The sequence below is a fragment of the Oreochromis aureus genome, linkage group 3 (assembly GCF_013358895.1).
Source record: "Oreochromis aureus strain Israel breed Guangdong linkage group 3, ZZ_aureus, whole genome shotgun sequence".
In the NCBI taxonomy this organism is placed as follows: domain Eukaryota; kingdom Metazoa; phylum Chordata; class Actinopteri; order Cichliformes; family Cichlidae; genus Oreochromis; species Oreochromis aureus.
Window position 1 is genome coordinate 129008783 of NC_052944.1, and position 21570 is coordinate 129030352.

General features: G+C 42.7%; 1 protein-coding gene across 1 annotated transcript; it reads left to right on the forward strand.

Annotated features, from left to right (window-relative positions):
- Positions 1 to 2331: 2331 nt before the first annotated feature.
- Positions 2332 to 5656, forward strand: LOC120438081 (NLR family CARD domain-containing protein 3-like). Its single transcript, XM_039608535.1, has 2 exons — positions 2332 to 3011; positions 5502 to 5656. The coding sequence occupies exons 1-2, from the start codon at positions 2416 to 2418 to the stop codon at positions 5575 to 5577; spliced, it is 672 nt and encodes a 223-aa protein (XP_039464469.1). The 5' UTR covers positions 2332 to 2415; the 3' UTR covers positions 5578 to 5656.
- The last annotated feature ends 15914 nt before the right edge of the window (positions 5657 to 21570 follow it).

Genomic DNA, 21570 nt, shown 5'->3' on the forward strand with positions numbered 1-21570 from the left:
TTTTCCATGGCCTCTCCAAACTCCTCCCACACCCGAGTTTTTGCTTCAGCCACTGCCCGAGCCGCATTCCGCTTGGCCTGTCGATACCTGTCGGCTGCCTCCAGAGTCCCACAGGCTAACCACGCCCAAAAGGACTCCTTCTTCAGCCTGGTGGCTCCCTTCACCTCTGGTGTCCACCATTTAGTTCGGGGATTACCACCACGGCAGGCACCAACCACCTTGCGGCCGCAGCTCAATGCAGCAGCTTCGGCAAAAGACGCTGAACATGGTCCATTCGGACTCAATGTCCCCAGTCTCCCTCGGAACATCTCGTGGACTGGGGCCTCTGCTAGACGTTCCCAGCACAACCTCACTACGCGTTTAGGTGCACAGAAGTCTAATAACAAAACATCGCTCAGGTTCAGATTAAGGAGGACGTTCCTCCCAATCACGCCCCTCCAGGTCTCGCTGTCATTACCCACGCGAGCATTGAAGTCTCCCAGCAGGACAACAGAGTCTGCAGGTGGAGCACCTTCCAGCACCCAGCAACCTTCCAGATTACTGTGAAATCTTTGCAGGAAGTGTGTATTCATAACAAACTACAGGCAGATCACAGAGTGTTTAATAAGACAGACAGACAGGAAAAGCAGCTCATTAGTGTTGATGAAATCAAAGAAGCATCACTTTGTTTCCAGACTGAATGCTGCCTTCAAACAGAAAAGTATCTCCACTTTTACTCTTCTCTGTGACCATCAGAACTTCTGCACAATCTTTTAAATTTGGATATTTTTAGTAACAGTCAGTAAATGATTTTAGTGATAAAGAAATGTGTTCACAGACAGAGGAAGAGGAGTGGTGTTTGTGAGGAGGAGCAGCTGTCCTGCTGTGCTTTGTGTCAGGACGTCCTGAAGGATCCAGTCTCTACCAGCTGTGGACACTGGTTCTGCAGACAGTGCATCTCCTCATACTGGGACCAGTCTGCTTTATCAGGAGACCCTCCTGTCCCCAGTGTGGAGAAAGATCCAGAACCAGAGCTGGACTGCAGACAGCCAGTCAGAGCAGCTGTGTACAAAGTAAGACTGAACATCTGTCTGCTGATGGACTCATTTCTGAAAACTGGACTTTTGTTGTTGTTCATACATTGAAGAGTTGTCTTTCTTTAGTCTCATTGTTTTTCTTTTTTTTCAGCAGTTGTTGGTCTGCAGGAGGTTTTAGATGAACATAAGATCAGTCTGAGGAGGAGATGTGAACATGTAACTGAAGGAAGTGATGAAACAGGAAGTAGTACCCTCCTCAACAGGATCTACAGTGAGCTCTACATCACAGAGGGACAGAGTGAAGAGGTTCATACCCAACATGAGGTGAGGCAGCTGGAGACAGCTTCCAAGATGGACGCCCTCCATGACACTGCAATCAGGTGCCAGGACATCTTTAAAGCCTTACCTGACCAACAGAGACCCATCAGAGTGGTTCTGACCAACGGCGTGGCTGGTGTTGGAAAAACCTTCTCAGTGCAGAAGTTCACTCTGGACTGGGCAGAGGGCTTGGAGAACCAACATGTCAGTGTGGTGGTTCTGCTTTCATTCAGGAGCTGAACCTGATCAGAGATGAGCAGTACAGTCTTCTGGAGCTGCTCCATGTTTTCCATCCAACATTACAGAAGGTCACAGCAGAGAAGCTGGCTGTCTCTCAGCTTTTGTTCATCTTTGACGGCCTGGATGAAAGCAGACTTTCATTGATTTCACCAACAGGAAGCTGCTGTCTGATGTCACACAGAAGTCATCAGTCAGCCAGCTGCTGACAAACCTCATCCAGGGAATCTGCTTCCCTCGGCTCGCCTGATAACTTCCCGACCTGCAGCAGCCAATCAGATCCCTCCTACATGTGTTGACAGGCTAACAGAAGTACGAGGCTTCACTGACGCCCAGAAGGAGGAGTACTTCAGGAGGAGATTCAGTGATGAAGAGCTGTCCAGCAGAATCATCTCCCACATGAAGACATCCAGGAGCCTCCACATCATGTGTAGTATCCCAGTCTTCTGCTGGATCACTGCTACAGTTCTGGAGCACATGTTGACTACAGAGCAGAGAGGAGAGCTGCCCAAGACCCTGACTGACATGTACTCACACTTCCTGCTGGTTCAGACAAAGAGGAAGAAGAACAAGTACCATGAGGGACATGAGACGAGTTCACAGGAGCTGACAAAGGCTGACAGGGAAGTTCTTCTGAAGCTGGGGAGGCTGGCGTTTGAACATCTGGAGAAAGGAAACATCATGTTCTACCAAGAAGACCTGGAGCAGTGTGGTCTGATGTGACAGAGGCCTCGTGTACTCAGGAGTTTGTACAGAGATCTTCAAAAGAGAGTGTGTGATCTTCCAGAAACCAGTCTACTGCTTTGTTCATCTGAGCATCCAGGAGTTTCTGGCTGCAGTCTACATGTTCCACTGCTTCACCAACAGGAAGACAGAGGTGCTGGAAGGTTTTCTAGGGAACTTCCTAAAAGAATACAAAAACAGGCACTCAAACATATCTTTTTTAAAGAACATATTCAAGTCTTATAGTTTCCCTTCACTGGATGTCTTCCTGAAGAGAGTTGTGGTGAAATCCCTACAGAGTAAAAACGGCCACCTGGACCTGTTTGTTCGCTTCCTTCATGGCCTCTCTCTGGAGTCCAACCAGAGATTCTTAGGAGGTCTGCTGGGTCAGACAGAGATCAATCCAGAAACCATCCAGAGAGTCATCAACAACCTGAAGAAGATGAACAGTGATGAAATCTCTCCTGACAGAAGCATCAGCATCTTCCACTGTCTGATGGAGATGAACGACCTCTCAGTACATCAGGAGATCCAAGAGTTCCTGAAGTCAGAGAACAGATCAGAGAAGAAACTCTCCGAGATCCACTGCTCAGCTCTGGCCTTCATGCTGCAGATGTCAGAGGAGGTTCTGGATGAGTTGGACCTGCAGAAGTACAACACATCAGAGGGAGGACGACAGAGACTGATTCCAGCTGTGAGGAACTGCAGAAAGGCTCGGTGAGTCCAGATGTGATCATTAACATCATTAATTAGTGTAGATTAGTAGTTTAGTTCTTCAGATATACACAGCACTAAACGACTGTCATTAGTTTGAGTTTCTCAAATAAAATTATATTTTCTGTTGATCAGGAAATGTGTGTGTGCACGTAGCATGATCCTGAATTGGTAGTGGTACGCTGTGTGTTGTAGACGCACATCTACATGTAGTACCTGTGTTGTGTCATCAGGGGGCAGTATTTTAAATCTGCTGCTGCTCTTGCTGGTCATTCAGACGCTGCTGTTAGAGAGAAGACAGAAGTAAGAATCTATGAAAAGTTTCTTTGTAGTGAAGTGAACTCTGATGTAAAAAACAGTAAGAAAATATCCAGAGCAGTCACCGTCTGAGCTTCTCCTCCTTACTCTTTGATCTGTGATGGTTTTTCAGACCTCCATCGCTTCTGTTTCTTCTTTAAGGCAATTTATCAGCTAGTGAACAACTACAGGCTGTTATTGTAGTGTGTGTGTGTGTGTGTGTGTGTGTGTGTGTGTGTGTGTGTGTCATTACGTCTCCTTCAGCTCTTTGAGGTCATCATCTCTTTGATTAATGAGGAAATGAAGTCAGACACATAAACATGGTGAGTGAGGAAGAAGGTGCTGAGGAAGACTCTCGTTTAGTGCGATTTAAAGTCCCTGAGTGACAGTGCTGCAGTTCAGAGTGAGGGTTCAGAGGTGAACCAGCTGTGGTCTCTTACTGCCAACAGTGGGACAAACTGAGTGAGAAGACACTGCTGACATCTGACTGAACATGTGTCAGATCTGGGAGTTAACGCTGATGTCACAGCAGCTCATGGATTCACTCTCATTCCTGCTGCTGCCCTAATGACCAACGTCTGCCTTCATGTCCTCATTAATCACAGAGCTGATTGCTCAGTGTTTAGTTGTTGCTGCTGAATTTTCATCCCTATTTTCTGCTGATGGAATTCACTGCTGTGTTTTTGGCTGCTGTTTACATCCCCGAGCTCACTTCCTGGCAAACGTCATGATGTCATCAGTGCTTTATAGATGGTGGGAGGTTTAGGTTGTAACCACAAAGTGTTTGTGTCCGTACGCTGCAGCCTTCCACACCATCCTTTATTGTACAGACTCAGCAGCAGCTCCATGGATCCCAAATCCAAGAGTGGAGAACAGATTTGAAGTGTGTCACATCCATGCAGTCACAGCTGTTTCCACCATGTTTCCACTGATATTGATCCTGTTCAATGACACGTTTCATATCAGTGAATATGTTCTTTAGGACGTCCACTGACATGTTTAACTGTCCTGCTGGAAATCACTCAAATCATCCATGAAAAATCCTTTTAGTGTTTCTAACTTCACCCTCTGTCCTCTCTCTCTCTCTCCATCCTCCTCACTGCTTCTTTCACTGATAATCACACAAACATCGTATTCAGCTACAAAATAACACAATAATACCATCTGATGATCATTATTATAAGAGCAGGATCCATATTTGATATCAGAGTAACACACTGCTTGGTTATGTGCAGTCATCATCAGTGACTGTGGGTCAAATAGAAGCTTCTGATTGGTTGCTGACCTTGGTCACCTGTCCACTCTCACCTGTTTGTGTTTGCTCTCTTTGCTGTCTCCATCCTCTCTCCTTTCTCTCCTCTCTGTCTTTGTACCGCCACCAGGTCCAATGGAAACAGTGACATTTACAAACCAATCAAAGACAAACTGATCCATGTCAGGTTATAACAATATTCAAAGTGAATACAGGCTGCTGTTGGACACAGACAGGTAACATCATTTTGACTTGCTGTCACCTGGATCTGGACTCATAAACACTGAAGCCTTGAACAGGAATACAAATCATTTTCGCCAACTAGCGACACACCAGCAGATAATGGCTCAGAAAGCTAAAATGAGCCAATCATTTCTGTGTTTAGTTCCCTGAAATCAGATATTATATCAGCAGCTCTGAGTTCATTCATCATTATTGTCCAGTGATGAGATTTCTGCTCTGTTTGGAAACAGTCAGCAGGTTTTTCCCGCGTGGATCGTGAACAGTCGCATCTGACAGCAGCAGGTAGCAAACAGAGATCATCTTTCCAGTTGGAACTCTTCACTGAGCTGAATTCATTCAAAATGTTCTGGAATCAGATTAAAACAGGAAACAGTCCAAATGTGTGTCTTCACTCACTTGATCAGAGTCAGATCTCACTGATAGGAGTCTGTCAGTGAGATCTGACATCGCCCCTCCTTCATCTGCAGATTAAAGTCAAACAAAGATTCGCATTAAAAGTCTGCAGGTCTGAAAGAAACTGAATCAGAGAGACGGAATCATTGTGTCATGTCAAACACAGTAAGAGGAGCTGAAGCACAGGTGTAAAGAGCAGATGTTCATCAGATTATGACCTCACTCTGTTTTGTCTTCATATACATTCAGTCTGTGTTTATAATGCAGATTTTCTGCTTTCATAATTTTTATATTTTCTATAATCACAGACTGGCTCGGTGTGGACTCTCAGAGACTCACTGTGAAGTTGTGGCCTCAGCTCTGAAGTCCAACCCTCCCATCTGACAGAGCTGGACATGAGTAGAAACAAGCTGCATTATTCAGGAGTGAAGCTTCTGTGTGTTGGACTGAGAGTCCAAACTGTCGATTGAGACTCTGAGGTGAGTTTACTGACTGCAGCTGTTGTTGTTTTTCTATATTTCAGATCTTTGATGTTTGAAACTTTCTTTAGTTCATAAATGTTCAGGATGTGTCTGAAGGCAAATGTGAAGAAGTTTGAGTGCTTTCAGAAATGTTGTGTCTTTTCAAACGATTGAACAACAGTTTTTCCTTTTGGCTCCAAACAGAAGTGACAGACTTGAGCAGGGTTCATTTAAAGGCTGACAGAAATGGAGTGGTGATGGGGAGATGTTTGACAGGACAGTTTTTCAGCCTCCACAGGTTCATGTTGTGCTCCATCAGTCAGTGAAGATGAAGTCAGTACTGATGAGGCTGTAGAGTATATGAGGGATGTGAATGAGGCTGTTAAAGATCTGATGATAGCAGATAAAAACAGGATGCAGAGACTTTGAGCTTCTGTGGAAACAGAGACAGAGAAAAGAAAGACATGAATGTCAGCGCTAATAAAGGTGAAGTTAGAGATGTGATGATGTTAATGGTAGCAGAAGCTGATATGGCTGCTACAGAGACGACCCACACAGCTGTTGTGGTGAGGTGTGTGTTAAAGCAGAGGAACACAGAGCAGCCTAACACAGGCCCAAACATGACAACAAAGCAGGATTCAAGCTCTGTGAGAGGATTTCAAACAGAAGCTGGAGAAGAAAAAGGACTATGTTGGAATGACTACAGAAAGAAGGCAGCTGAGACTAGTCCAAGTGTTTCCATGGAGCCCAGTCTTATATTCTTTTATACACTGACATACAGAAGTGAATGGGAAAATGAATCCATAGTTTCTAATGTAGAAATAGTCCTCAGTTCATTTACAGAGTTTAATACAGTTCATGAGGAAATTAGAAATGTTTAAAACAGCAGCTGATAAGAAATCTGCTTCAGAAAGTTGGATTCAATTCCAATAGTTAGAATTAGAATTCAACTTTATTGTCATTGCACATGCACAGGTACAGGGCAACGAAATGCAGTTTGCATCCATCCAGAAGTGCTTTAGTGATATAGATATATTACAATATATATTAGCAATAGTATAGATATGCAAGTATATTACAGAAATGGGTCTATTGTGGTATGTTATAATGTACACGGTATGAAGTATGTTGTGAACATTCTATAACTATAGGTATGTACAGGCTGTAGTGAGTACAAGCTATGTACAGGATATGAACAGGATATAAATATGAAAAACTATACAGAATATGAAATAAATAACTTTACAGAAATATGAGATATACAGTTATACAGAAATGGGAACTATGCAAGTTGTAAACAGTTGTAAGGTTAAAAATTATTGTATGTACAGAATGATTATTTACACAGAGTTTTTGATGCACTTGAACAAAGCGTCAGATTGTCTGTTCTGCCTTCTGCCTAATTTACGCTGAATTATACAGTTTTGTAAAGGCAGGCAGGGAGCAGGAGGTGGAGCACGATACAACTGTTTGAGAACAAGAAAACCGCATTGTGGGATCACGGACTTTGAAGGTTGGCAAAACTGGTATGTGACTCCCTGAATGGCGCCTTAGGTAGATGATGACAATCAGATAGATTTTGGTAACTGGACGCCGCTTAGTAGGGGAGGATCAGGAAGAGGGACGAGGAAAGTTTGTTTGGGACACAGAGCAGTAAAGAAGTTTGGAGGAGAACAGTTTGGATGAAGGGACCAGGGTTGTCAAGAAAAGGGTTGTCAGTGCTCTTGGAATATCAGTAACGTGCCTGGGTTAAAATAGGATGCATGAGCTTTCCTGTTTGAGCATACGTTTCGTCGCCCCTCAGGTGCTGTAAATGCCAAAGATATGGGCACATCGCTGCAGTTTGCAACAGAGTTGCCCCAAGTGTGGAGGTGACCACAGACATGAGGAATGTGGGGATAGTGCACAGGATAAAAGCAGTGTACAGGAAAAATAACTGTGGGGGGCAGCACAGGGTAAGTTATGGGGGCTGTGAAATTAGGAAGAAGGCCATGGAGGTCGAACAAGTCAAAGTAGCTCACAACATAAGTTACGCAGAGGCTGTCAAGAAGGTACAGAAGGCAAAGAATGAGACAGGAAAGGTTCAACCTATGTCAACATCAGATTTAGTACAGATACATGGAACTCATACAGGACTGACAGTGGAGAAGATGATTTTGTTTATTGCCTGTGTTATAAATTGCACAGACCAAGTGAAACACGAAACGGAGAAAATTATAATAATTGTGAAACGAGCAGAGAGGTTTTTTGGCATCAAAGATATTTCTTGGGAGCATCTTAATAAAAGACTTGGAGGAGAGTGGTAAGTAGGAGGACCACATGAGAGGACAGTATGATTATCCTACAGTGCAACGCCAGAAGTTTGATTGCAGATGGACAAGAATCCAAAAGATTCTACAAAAAATGCAAAAAGAAACCAGAAATAACCAGAAATAATATTCAATAGACCTGGTTTAAATATACTTTGGATTTTGTAATTAAAGGGTATCATGGTGTCCACAGGAGAAAGGAGGGTAATGGAGGAGGATGTGTAACATTTGTGGTCACAGTTCACGGAAAGAGAGGACCCAAATGCGGAACTCTTGACAAAGAGAAAAAGTGTGTTTATATACAGTGGTCAATAGTCCAAAACACAATTAAAGTGTAAAGCCCAAGCAGTGCCCTTCTCCCGATTCCTAGTGTGACTCGTCTGTGATATCCAGTGACCGTGCTCGTGCTCCCCAACAGTCCACTCCATCCAAAACTCCTAGAAAAGGCAAAACATCACACGACAGATGAGTTGTCTTCCTGACCAACAACCTCATTGCTTCACAGAGCACACTGATACTACCGACTTAGAGTAATAATCCAGTGCTGAATGTCACCCAACCACACCGTTAAATACCTCTGCCAAGGATGGAGGATGATTAGAGAGAGCTGGCAGGAAAATTAAGGACAAGTGAGCCGGCTTCAGTGCAGAGGTGCTTCCGGGTTGGAGGCTGCTTTTCCGGAAGCCGGAGGACCGTCTGACCATGACATTTGTAAAGCAAGGAACTCAATATGGAGTTGTAGCTTTAGGTACACAGAATATATTGTAATTGAAATCTGGTCAAGGAATGGCAGCATCAGAATGGTCAATTTTTATAATCTGGGTAACAAACTGTTATCAGTAGAGGAATCTGGCACATATTTAAGGGTAAAAGTAATTTGGTGTGGGGACCAGTGTTGTTCAAGTTACTTGAAAAGAGTAATCAGTAACTAATTACTGATTACTTCCCCCAAATAGTAATCCAGCGGTCCTAATCAGCAGTCCTATTGCTCTATTTTCACCTGTATAGCAGGAGTGGGGCAGGCGGAGGTTTGCCCTGGTGCAGGTGTGTCGCAGCGACCAGTGGAAGGATCTGGGAGTTTCTCTGTGCATTTCACATTCCTGTGGCAGCGTACTCAATGCTTGCTCTGAGGTTTAGGGGTTTTGTCGCTGTAAAAGACGCTTTCCCACACAGTGTACAGCAGACGCTAATGTTTTTGTCACTTATTACGGAATCAAACTACTTCCACACTTTAAACGGTGGACGCTCATACTCTCTTCCGCACTCGATATATTATCCATTGTTGAACTACAGCTGTTGCCACGAACGTCACACTCGCTTACGTCGCTGTCATGAGACACTCTTGCAAAAAAATCGCGGTTTTAATAACGCAGTAACGCAGCGTGCTTACTGGAAAGTAAAAGTAATCTAATTACCTTTTTTGCAACACTAATCCCTTACTTTACTCGTTACTTGTAAAAGTAATTGATTACAGTACCGCTATTTGTAATGCGTTAATGCCCATCTCTGGTGGGGACTTTGATGCACAAAGAACATTATGGGGTAATTGTCGTGATTGGAATGGCCTGTGATTGAGGAATTGATAGAGATGAAAATGGTGTGTGTCTGATTGATGGAAATGGTACAAGAGTTAATGGTAGAACAGGGCAGAACCAGCAATTGACCTCACATTAGTGTCAGACTGTCAGGAGATTTATTCTAAAACACTTCTTCAGTTGAGAATCAGAGAGGAGAAACACACACTGCAGTTAGTTACTTGCAAGCAAGGGCAGCCACAGAACTTGCACAGAAGTGCGGGCTCTGAGACTCGCTACCGCGCACTGCCCTGTTCTTTATTTATACACCAGTGGGTGTTTGTTCTTTACATTGGAATGTGGATGTTTAGGTGTGTGTGTGTGTGTCCATAACCGATTTCTAAACCTGCTGGCCTGGAAGTCCAGCAGTTCATCTAAACAAAATGCACTTAGAGTAAAACAGACATAGACACGTTTATCCTACCATAAAACAATAAAAGAAGGTACGACCTCTCCCATGCTCCCAGGATGTGGGTGAAAACCAGAACACTCTGGAATCACACAAGCTTCCTAGGATGAGACATTCTTTCAGGATACTATCAACTACATACTTCTAAACACAAATGATTACATGCAGCATTCTACCATAACTAAACCTATATAATTAAAAGATAATACTGACATTATATTTGACATTCTATTGACACAGACTCACTGGCAGATGGCAGGTACTAAAAGAGTCAACTATATGTAGGTAGTGACCATTATCCTATAATGACATATTCAGTTCAATTCAATTCAGTTTTATTTATATAGCGCCAAATCACAACAACAGCAGTCGCCTCAAGGAGCTTTATATTGTAGAGTAGATCGTACATTAATAAATAAAGAGAAAAACCTAACAATCATATGACCCTCTATGAGCAAGCATTTTGGTGACAATGAGAAGGAAAAACAGCAGAACCAAGCTCAGGGAGGGGCGGTGCCATCTGCTGCGACAGGTTGGGGTGAGAGAAGGAAAACAGGATAAAGACATGCTGTGGAAGATATATAAATAATTCGAGGTTCTCCTTAAACCCACTGACACGTCTTCCGAGGAGGAAGAAGAGTCTGGGGATGAGGGGAAAGACCCGCCAATTTCCGGGGGCGAGGTCACTAAGGCAGTGGAGTTGCTCCATATTTGAAAAATACAATATTTCTTATCACTTTTACGCTGATGACATTCAAATCTATTGTCAACTGACTGATGATTTGTCAGCATCACTGAACTCCCTGTATGATTGCCTGAGTGAGGTTAAAGATTGGCTGTCAGAAAATTCTCGCTTTTAAATGAGAAAAACTGAAGTTATGTTGTTCGACAGCCATATTCTCGAGACCAGCTTGTTGCCCTGCTGGGGCCCCTAGCTAACTCTCTCTGACTCTATGCGTAACCTGGGTGTTTATTTGATAGCTCCTTTAAGCTCGATAAAGTATCATCTGTAGTTAAATCTGGTTTTTTCAACTGCGCCAGATTTCTAAAGCTAAGCATTATATACCACATAGGGACCTGGAAAAGCTTATCCACGCTTTTGTGACCTCCAGGTTAGATTATTGTAATTCCCTCTACTGTGGTCTCCAAGCCTTCTCTCTTCAAGGCTGCAACTGCTCAGAATGCTGCGGCTCGCCTTCTTACTGAACTAGAAAATTTGACCCTATTACTCCGCTCTTGTTGATCTACACTGGTTACCAATCAAATATCGTATTGAGTTTAAAATCTTGTTACTCACTTTTAAAATCCTGAATAACATTGCACCCAGCTGCCTCACTGATCTCCTCAATTTGTACACCCCTTGTCGTCGCATTAAGATCATCAGATCAATTACTTCTGGCCCAACCTAAGTTTAGACTGAAGACCAGAGGCGATCGTGCCTTTGCTTCAGCTGCACCCAACCTTTCGAACAGCCTCCCTGCTTCTATTCGAGCCTTGATTCTGTCCAACCTTTAAATCAAGATTAAAAGCATATCTGTTTGACTTGGCTTTCCTGACCAGTTAACACCCTTTTAAATCTTTTAAATTTTAAACTTCTAAATCTTTTATTAGATTTTATTAAATTTATTATTATTATTTATTAATTTTACTGCTGTTTTTGTCTTAGCAGATTTTGTATTTACCTAACTCTCCTGGTCTGTTAGTGCCTCTATCCTGTCTGTGCTAGTGCCTGATTTGTACCCTGTTATTGATTTATGTTGACTCTCCATATTACTGTGAAGCACTTTGTGTGCCTTCGAGTTTTTAAATGTGCTATATAAATAAAATTGTATTGTATTGTATTGTATTGTTAAACAACTCCTTGGTGGCAGAGCCCCTAGTGTTGATGAGGTCCGCCCGAGTTCCTGAAGGCTCTGGACGCTGTAGGGCTGTCCTGGCTGACACGCCTACAATGTTGCGTGGAGATCAGGGGCAGTACCCCTTGACTGGCAGACCGGGTGGTGGTCCCCATCTTTAAGAAGGGAGACCGGAGGGTGTGTTCCAACCACAGGGGATCACACTCGCCAGCCTCCCTGGGAAAGTCTATGCCAGGGTGCTGGAAAGGAGAGTTCGTCCGCTAGTTGAACCTAGGATACAGGAGGAACAATGCGGTTTTCGTCCTGGTCGTGGAACTCTGGACCAGCTCTTTATCCTCTCAAGGATATTTGAGGGTGCATGGGAGTTGGCCAAACCAGTCTACATGTGTTTTGTGGACTTGGAGAAGGCATTCGACCGTGTCCCTCGGGTGTCCTGTGGGAGGTGTTATGGAGTATGGGGTGTCTGGCCCATTGCTACGGGCCATTCGATCCCTATACAACCGCTGCAAGAGTTTGGTTCGCATTGCCGGCAATAAGTCGGACTCGCTCCTCGGTGGGTGATGGGCTCCGCCAGGGCTGCCCTTTGTCACCGGGTTCTGTTCATAATTTTATGGACAGGATTTCTAGGCGCAGCCAAGTGGCGGAGGGCTTTCACTGGTGGCCTCAGAATCTCATCTCTGCTTTTTATGGATGATGTGGTTCTGTTGGCTTCATCAGGTGAAGGCCTCCAGCTCGCACTGGAGCGGTTCGCAGCCGAGTGTGAAGCAGCGGGAATGAGGATCAGCACCTCCAAATCTGAGGCCATGGTTCTCAGCTGGAAAAGGGTGGAGTGCCCACTCCGGGTCGGGGATGAGTTCCTGCCCCAAGAGGAGGAGTTCTCGGGGTCTTGTTTGCGAGTGATGGGAGAAGGGAGCTGGAGATCGACAGACGGATTGGTGCTGCAACTGCAGTGATGCGGACGCTGCACCTGTCCGTCGTGGTGAAGAGGGAGCTGAGTGTAAAAGTGAAGCTCTCAATTTACCGGTCGATCTACGTCCCTACCCTCACCTATGGCCACGAGTTGTGGGTAGTGACCGAAAGAACGAGATCACGGATACAAGCGGCAGAAATGAGCTTCCTCCGAAGGGTGGCTATCCTCTCCCTTAGAGATAGCGTGAGAAGTTCGGCCATTTGGGAGGGGCTCAGGGTAGAGCCGCTGCTCCTCCACATTGAAAGGAGCCAGTTGAGATGGTTCGGGCATCTGACAAGGATGCCTCCTGGGCGCCTCCTGGGTGAGGTATTCCGGGCATGTCCCACCGGAGGAGGCCCCGAGGCAGACCCAGGACACGCTGGAGAGATTATATCTCTCGGCTGGCCTGGGAACGCCTTGGTGTTCCCCCGGATAAGCTGGAGGAGGTGGCTGGGGAGAGTGAGGTCTGGGCTTCTCTGCTTAGGCTGCTGCCCCCGCGACCCGGCCCCGGATAAAGTGGTAGTCTAGCCTAGATTCAATGGAGAGAATAAATGCATGAACTAGTTTTTCATCATCACTCTGAGACAGGATACTTCTAATTTTAGAGATGTTGCACAATTGGAAGAAAGCAGTCCTACATATTTGTTCAATATGTGCATTGAGGAATATATCCTGGTCAAAAATGACTCAACGGTTCCTCACAGTTTTACTGGAGGCCAAGGTAATGGCATCCAGAGTAAGAATCTGGTTAGATACCATATTTCTAAGATTTTCAGGGCCGAGTACAATAACCTCTGTTTTATCTGAATTAAGAAGCAGAAAATTAGAGACCATCCAGATCCAGATCTTTATGTCTTTAAGACATTCCTGCAGTTTAACTAATTGGTGTGTTATCTTGCTCCATGGATAGATGTAGTTGGGTGTCATCGGTATAGCAGTGAAAATGTATGTCTTTTGCTGATACTTCCTAAGGGAAGCATGTATAATGTAAACAGAGTTGGTCCTAGCAGTGAACCCTGCAGAACTCCATAATTAACCTCGACAGTGTGCTCTAATCGCCTAATAATAATAATAATGGATTGATTTATATAGCGCTTTTCAAGGCACCCAAAGCGCTCTAGTAGAATATTATGGTCAACAGTATCGAACGCTGCACTGATTTCTAGCAGGATAAGCACAGAGATGAGTCCACTGTCAGAGGCCACAAGAAGATCATTTTTAACCTTCACTAAAGCTGTTTCTGTGCTGTGATGGGCTCTGAAACCTGACTGAAATTCTTCAGATAAGCCATTCAACACAAATAAACCAAGAGAGTGTAGTGGCTGTCAGGATCCTGGGTCATTTGACCCAGCTTTCTTAGTTTTTCATGTGTTCCTGTTTCATGTTAAGTTCATTTGTTATTCTTGGAGCTATTTTATCGGTCCTAAGTTGTTCAGTTTATTGGGCTTCCCCTCCATGTGTTTCATTCCATGTTTCCCCAGCCCCTCATGTCTGTGCTCCCCTCGTGCTTCTCTGTGCTGTTCTCTCCCGCCTCTGTGTATTTCCTGTTTTACTTTGAAGTTCCATGTCTTATGTGAATGTGTCCTACTTTGGTTCCTTGTCTCGTCAGTTCTGATTTCCCCCAGCTGTGCTCTTCTTCTGTGTCTCGTTCCCCTCATTATTTCCCAGTGTATTTAAACCCTGTTTTTTTCTGAGTCTGTGTCGCATTGTCCTTCATGCTGTGTGGATCTCCCTGTGTCTCCCTGTGAGTTTAGTTTAGTTGGCTTTTGTATGCTTTTTCCCTGCCAGCAAATAAAGCTGAGTATTTTGAGTTCATCCCTCGAGTCTGAGTGCCTGCATTTTGGGTCCTTCCTCCTGCCTGCCACACAGCACACCGTGACATTATGCGTGTGTAGCATATAATTCAGCGGCAGACACTCTTTAGTTAGACTTCATTCAGTATCAGCCACTAAGACTCTGTACAGGTGCATTTAAAACAACCCCAAGAGCAGCATTACAGGTAGAGATGGATGAGATGCCACTAGGAATCAGAAGAGAGCAGCTAACACTCAATTACTGGGCAAATCTACAGGGCCATGGACAGGATCACCCAACACAAGATGCACTCAAACCTTGCTGGGAGAAAGAAAGGCAGGAAACAAAGAGCTTTGGATGGACTGTGACTAGGAGGGCAATAGAATTTAAACTGGATCAGTTCAACATCAGTCAAGAGTGCCATTACCAGCAATACCTCCATGGATACTTCCTGATGCCACACTAGATTTCACATTATTGGATTGGATAAGAAAACAGGGATAGGGCAGTTAATTTAAACTGTCATACAGTACAGGCTTACATTGATCAGTAATATAATTATGTTCAAATATATACAGATGCATCAAAGAATACAGCCAGTCAAACCGGTGTAGCATTTGTTTTCCTGAGTTTAGAGTCAAAATAGGAAAAGGATCAATGATGGACTGTCAGTATAGACTGGAGAAGTGCTAGCAATACTGTGAGCTGTTCAGTGGATAGAAGAGATGAGACCGTTAAAAGCAGTCATTTGTTCAGACTCAAGCTTGTCATTGGCCAGTTTTACAGTGTAGCCACTAAGAAGGTAGACCAGATGTCCTAACAGAGGTTCAGCAAACGCTTTACGGAATACACATGATGGGAATTACAGTTACCTTTTTATTGATTCCAGCTCATTATGGAGTCACAGCACCTCAAATTTCTACAGGTGTGTAATTGACAGCTTGTTGACGAGCTGCATTACAGTTTGTTACGGAAGCTGCTCTGCCAGCAGCCGGAAATTACTAAAGAGAGTGGTGAAAGCAGCAGAGCACATCACTGGCATGAGGCTTCCTGCCATACAGGACATTTATCTTCAGCGTCCAAAAAGCACACAGCATCATCAAGGACCACGTCAGCTGTTCTCCTTGTTACCATCTGGCAGACGTTACAGGAGTCTGTCTACTTGGACTACAAGACTCAACTACAAGCTGAGATGCCCCCCCCCCCATGCAGACGAAGATGCTGGCTAACCTTGTCGCTTGATCTGGCTCCTCGCCGGGGCGGCCTCCACTCCCCCCAGTGAGATTACATCAGATGGATGATGACCTCCCCAAACCTTCCTGGAGGTATTCCAGGCCACCAGTGGCTGGCAGCGGAATGGGCTCTCTGACTGCTCCCACTGCTGTCTGGGGAAGCCCAGGTGGCAGTTTCATCCTGCCTGCAACGGCGAGGACGCTTCCGGAGGGGCCGATTGGACCGAGGACCGCTTTTGCATGTGCCTGAAGGCTGCACGACGCTGTGGCCAGGTGGCTGCAGCCTGACCCCATGCCAAGGGAATTGAGGGTGCTGAACGCTGTGGTGCTGGAGCAATTTGTGAAGGGGCTCCCGGCCAGGGCAGCATAGTGGGTCCGCTGCCACCGACCAGCGAGCCTACCCTAGGAACAACAAGTAGGCCTGCAGTGCGAGAGCGAAGTGCTCTAATAGGGTGATATGGTACTTGTTAGGGTTCAAAAATATAGGGAAGGAAACACAGGAGGAATGCAAGTAACCACACTGGTCCAAAGGGTAAAGACGATGATTTTAATGAAATGACACGCGTGGGAGAATGAGCGGACTCCGTAAGCAGACAGCCCCACAATCTCATCCTCCAAACATCAAAATACAGTTTTATATGCATCAGAGTATATTTAGTGACGCCCCCTCATTGCGTCATCACATACATCAGCTTCAAAACCACAAATGTTCTATTTGACAACTTAAGGCACAATTAAAAGTACACTGGCTTCCATCTTCTCCCGGTGGTTTCCCGTAGAAGCCAGCCCGCCTCGCATCGCATCTACTGCTTCATCAGTCAACTTTCACCCACACCCTAACAGTGTGTGTGTATGTCTCGCTGCGCACACAGAGTGTGCATCTGCTCTCTGCACCTTAGTTGACCTCACTTAGGCAACCAGGCTAAGGCCATCCTGTGTTGTGATGATCTTAACTTCTATATAAACTGTATAAAACAAATGTTTCAATCTAATACCACTACTTAAAGTTTAATCGTCGATAAATGCATAAAAGACACCCTACTCTTAACTTGCACTCACTCTGCTTTTGGTTTCACTTCTGCAAAACCTGCAACTTCAAAAGCCTATAACTTCCTGTCTCATTTCGGGTTATAGATTCAACTCAACAGTTTAAAGTGGTTCTTTACTGAACCTGTAATAAAGACTAATATGATACCAATATATTTGAACATTTGAATGCAATATCAATACCTCTTGTATCAATACTTCTTGTATACATATGCTTGCTATATGTTTATGATGCAACAGTAATGACAGTAATACCAATAATAACAAATAGAATTAATAAAATAAAATAATAAATGAAAATAATAAAATAACAAAAATAATACTGTCTCCCAACACCTTTCTTGACCTCTGGATGTTATCCAGAGGTCACCAAAACAAATAAAAGCATGACCGAAACTAATAATTCACAGAGTAGATCCTAGTCTAAGACTAGATTCACCTTAGCTGTAATGGATAAAAAGAACCTTCTCCCTACTATGCTCTTCCCCTCACTTATGTCCATCAATTGTTCTCTTTATTCAAACTTGGTTCAACCTATTATATTTGGGAGTCTTTAATCAAAAGCATAAACCCAATTATCTTCTGACTTTCTGACCTTTGTTCCTATATAATCTTAAACATCACTCATCTCAATCTACAGCTTTTTAACAGTCTTACAGCACTGCTGTCATATGTTTCCTGTTGTTCACTCTATTCAACATCCTGTAGTGTCACAGCTCTGGCCTAAAATCACCTTTCACAAGAAAAATCATCATAACCACTTATTCTACACCAGGATCAAAGAAAAACAACCATTTTAATTAAATCATCATACATTAAAATCATATAATCAATTACTCCTGAATAACTTTCATCATAGCTAAAAGCTCCCTAGGAACAACTTCATGTGTTGACACTAACTTCATTTTTAAACTCACATTTCCTGTGTTATAACCTGTTTTGGTACAGCATTTTATTTCATTTTTGCTGCTCTTAATGTAATGGTACATTCTAATTATATTTTATCAGTCATTATATTTTATCAGTCTTAACCAAAATACATAAGCTTTCCCCTTTGGGTCCTGTTTTAAACAAAACTTGGTCACTTCAACAAGCGTCATTATTCTGTAGCTGCATTTTATATAATAAGACTCATGTGGAGCTGCATGTGTTATTCCATATTTTACATGTCACCCAATTTAGTTACAAGCAAAACTCCTATTCAGTTAAATGCTAAATGGATTTCAGGCCCTGGGCCTCACCTATGTTTAAACCATATGTGTTTGTAAGCGTGAATGCTGTTTATCCTTCTGTTGCTCCAAGTCCCCTACAATATATCGACTGAGACATAACGCCATCGAAGCTTATGACCTTTAAATGGACCGAACATCAGCTCTGTTAATGAGCACGATTGCAATGTGTAAGAAAAATCATTTCTATGTATATAATCTTCAATGCTATTCATTCGGTCAGTGACACTTTTAACATTCTCATAACAAGCTCTCCTCTACCCTAGAAATAAATCTATTTACTATCTGTTTCTAAAGCCTACATTATAACAACTTATCCTAAACATCAACAAGAAATCACACATTTTCTACTCGTAAAATCTTCACTATTTTCCCCAAAGCATATCCTTTATTCCCACAGTTTCCCTTTAAGTTTTGTATACAGCATCTTATGGACACCAACATTTTATCTTCTAAACAGAATTCAGTTCATTTTAATCCTTTCACTTAAACATGAAAATAACAATTCCTGCCTCAGCGCCACCATATCTAAATTATCAAAACAACCAAAATAAATGTCATTAAATGATCCTAAAACTTATTTCATCCTTTTTTATTTGGACTTCACATGTGTGTCCAAATAAACCTCAAAATGTGTCACCTGGGCTCAAGAAATTAAAGGAAAAAGGTTAGTCATATCATCTCTCCAAAACACTTCAGCAATCCTCCTCTCAGGTATTTTGCTCCGCCCTAAAAACCTGTGTTTAAGGAATAAAATCAATTTAATCATCATGTCAAATCTTCTCAACTCCTGCTCCATCGAACTCTGGATCCTTGAATTTCCTGGAAACAAAACCTGTACTTTACATTTCATACTCAACTCCCCTTTATGATCCAACCTATGTCATAACAAAAAATTAAACTTAAACAGAACAGTTATTAATCATGTGTTACCTCAGTTAATGGTAACTTGAGTTATATCAAAATGTTTCCTTTGAGCATTTAGCCTTTTATAATGTAATAACATGGTCTAACCCAAATCAATAAAACAGAAATTCACCAAAGGAAACATCAGCATCCCCAGAATTAAGTCTTCCACCTCCTGTTTGTCAACCTTTATTTATTTCCCCTTGGTCCAATCACTGCATTCACTCGCATGCATTCACACATGATATTTTTGCTGATACTGCAGCCTTCATGCACGCCATCAGATGCTCCACATCAGCAAAATGAGCTCATTCGTATGTTGTATTTCGCTTTCCTTTTAGGAAAGTAGTTCTCTATACTTTGACTGGATTGAATCGCTACAATCCTTCTTTAAACAGAGACTCGCCACCAATTGTGATCTGAAAAGCCCACCTGATTTTCAGATTTGGTAATTTTGTCAGCGCCAGTTCACTCTCTTCCAGGCCTGCTTAGAACAAAATGAAAAAGAGAGCTGATCATTAGCTCATCAAAGTACAAAACAAAATCACCTGACAGGTTTGTTTCCTAAGTGCACTTACTACAAAAATTTCCTGGGTTCTCTCAGACCTATCCAGGTCTAATCAAACCACCCTCTCTTGAAATAAAACAACAGCCTCAAAAATCTAAAACAATCTCAAAGTTCACCCGCTCAGTGCACTGAAACCTCGTCAAAAGCTGCAACTGCTTTTACACACAACCATGTCTCCTTTGACACTTCACCATACTTAGATTCAGCCTAAAATATAAACACGTTATAACAATGTGTCAACACTAAATTATAAATTTCTTGTCCAAATCTGCACCTCTGAACAGTCTACTTTGCTTCCCTTCCTTAAGGCCTCAATCGCACACACAGGAAGCTCCTCTGTCGTCACTCACTCGAGCTAATTTGCATACTGTTTCATCTCAACAAGTCAACGTGACAAAAGAAATACATGTTTAAACCTTATCACCTTATTCAATTATTTTCATTTTCTTTCTATACTAATCACTTACTTTTATCAATCAGTGCAAGAGCACTCCTAAGTCACCTTTTAAACTACTTTAAACACTTCTCTTTTGTTTGTTTTTTTGTTTTTTTCTCATAACTCACTCCCTTGTCATACAGCTTCTTTTGAGTTATTCCACAACTCTATTTTATCCAAGTGTGTTTTAAGTGTATTTTCTTCAACATTCACACCATTTTAACACTCATGTAATTAGCAGGCTGATTTAATTACATATGTTTGTGTTCTTAGCCAGGTTTTAATCACTATCTATGCATTACTCTTCATGAGCTTATCTCTGTAAGGTTAGTGCATTTTCTGTTCAGATGTGTGATTTTCATAAATGTTTCTTTATGATCTTGTAAATGTTACTTTTGCAGTGTTTCAAACTCCTTTGACAGGGTGTGTTTTCTCTCTCTGGCTCATCACTGGTCATTGTTAATGACATTTCCTCCGCCTGTGCCCAGTGGCCTTACCTGTTAAATCCCGCCTCCAGTGACCCAAGGTCACCCGGGACTTAGGTTCAAGCAATCAGGACTGCGCCTTGCCTTAGGTTGTCCCAGGGTTTCGAGGTGGGATCTTACCCGTCATGGGCTGTCCAGCCTTCCATGCTCACCTCATACAGGGGGCCAACTGGGCAAGGGTGTTATCAGGTCTAGGGAACAAACTGGTTCTGGAAATTAAAGGAGTGTAAACTGCTTTCTTTATTTCATGTGTGTATTAACTTTCCAACAATAATTCCACATGTAACAATTCGTGTACGTGGGTTTTCAATTCATTAATGTAATTGTTAGTTCATGTATTTATTTCTCTCGGTCTGTCTCTTTTCTAAAACCTGTAATTAATATAATTTTATTACTTTTTCTTAAGACATACATTCGCTTCATCTTCTTAGAGTTTAACTCGTCTGTCTATTTCTCTGGGAGCTCCCCTGACATCATCAGTCACACACACACCTTCCTCTCACACACACAGCAGCACAGTATTTCCTGTTTCTCTTTCCTGTTTCTACAGATTAATCAAACACTTGTTTTTCATATTTACAGTCTACAAACCCTCTTTAGTTTTACTAAGTCTTGGTCTAAAAACAATACACCCTTATTTCATGCACCCTTTTAAATATTCCAAGTTTTTTACATTTGTCGGTTTTTGTGACATCATTCACCCAGTTAAAATCACTCAAAATACGCTTTCCTAAGAGTATTTTACAGGCATGCTTTTCAAACTCACAAGGAGCAAATAAAAAATAAGAACAATTGAAACCTCTAATCATTCTCACAGCACATGCATAACTGGAAAAACAAAACACCACAGCCTTTCTTTCTGAAGAGAGGTTACTACTGAAAGTAATATGTTAGTCTTAAGTATATACAATGCCCTCCGTATATATATATATATATATATATATATATATATATATATATATATATATATACGAACTCAAAACTCAGTCAATTACTATACATCCACTACAGCAACTCAGAACTTTATTTATAACCCTCTAATAAACATAAATGGCGCCTTAAACACACGATTCAACTTTCTATGCAGCATTATTTGTGAAACCAACTGTGGTTTAAGCAGTT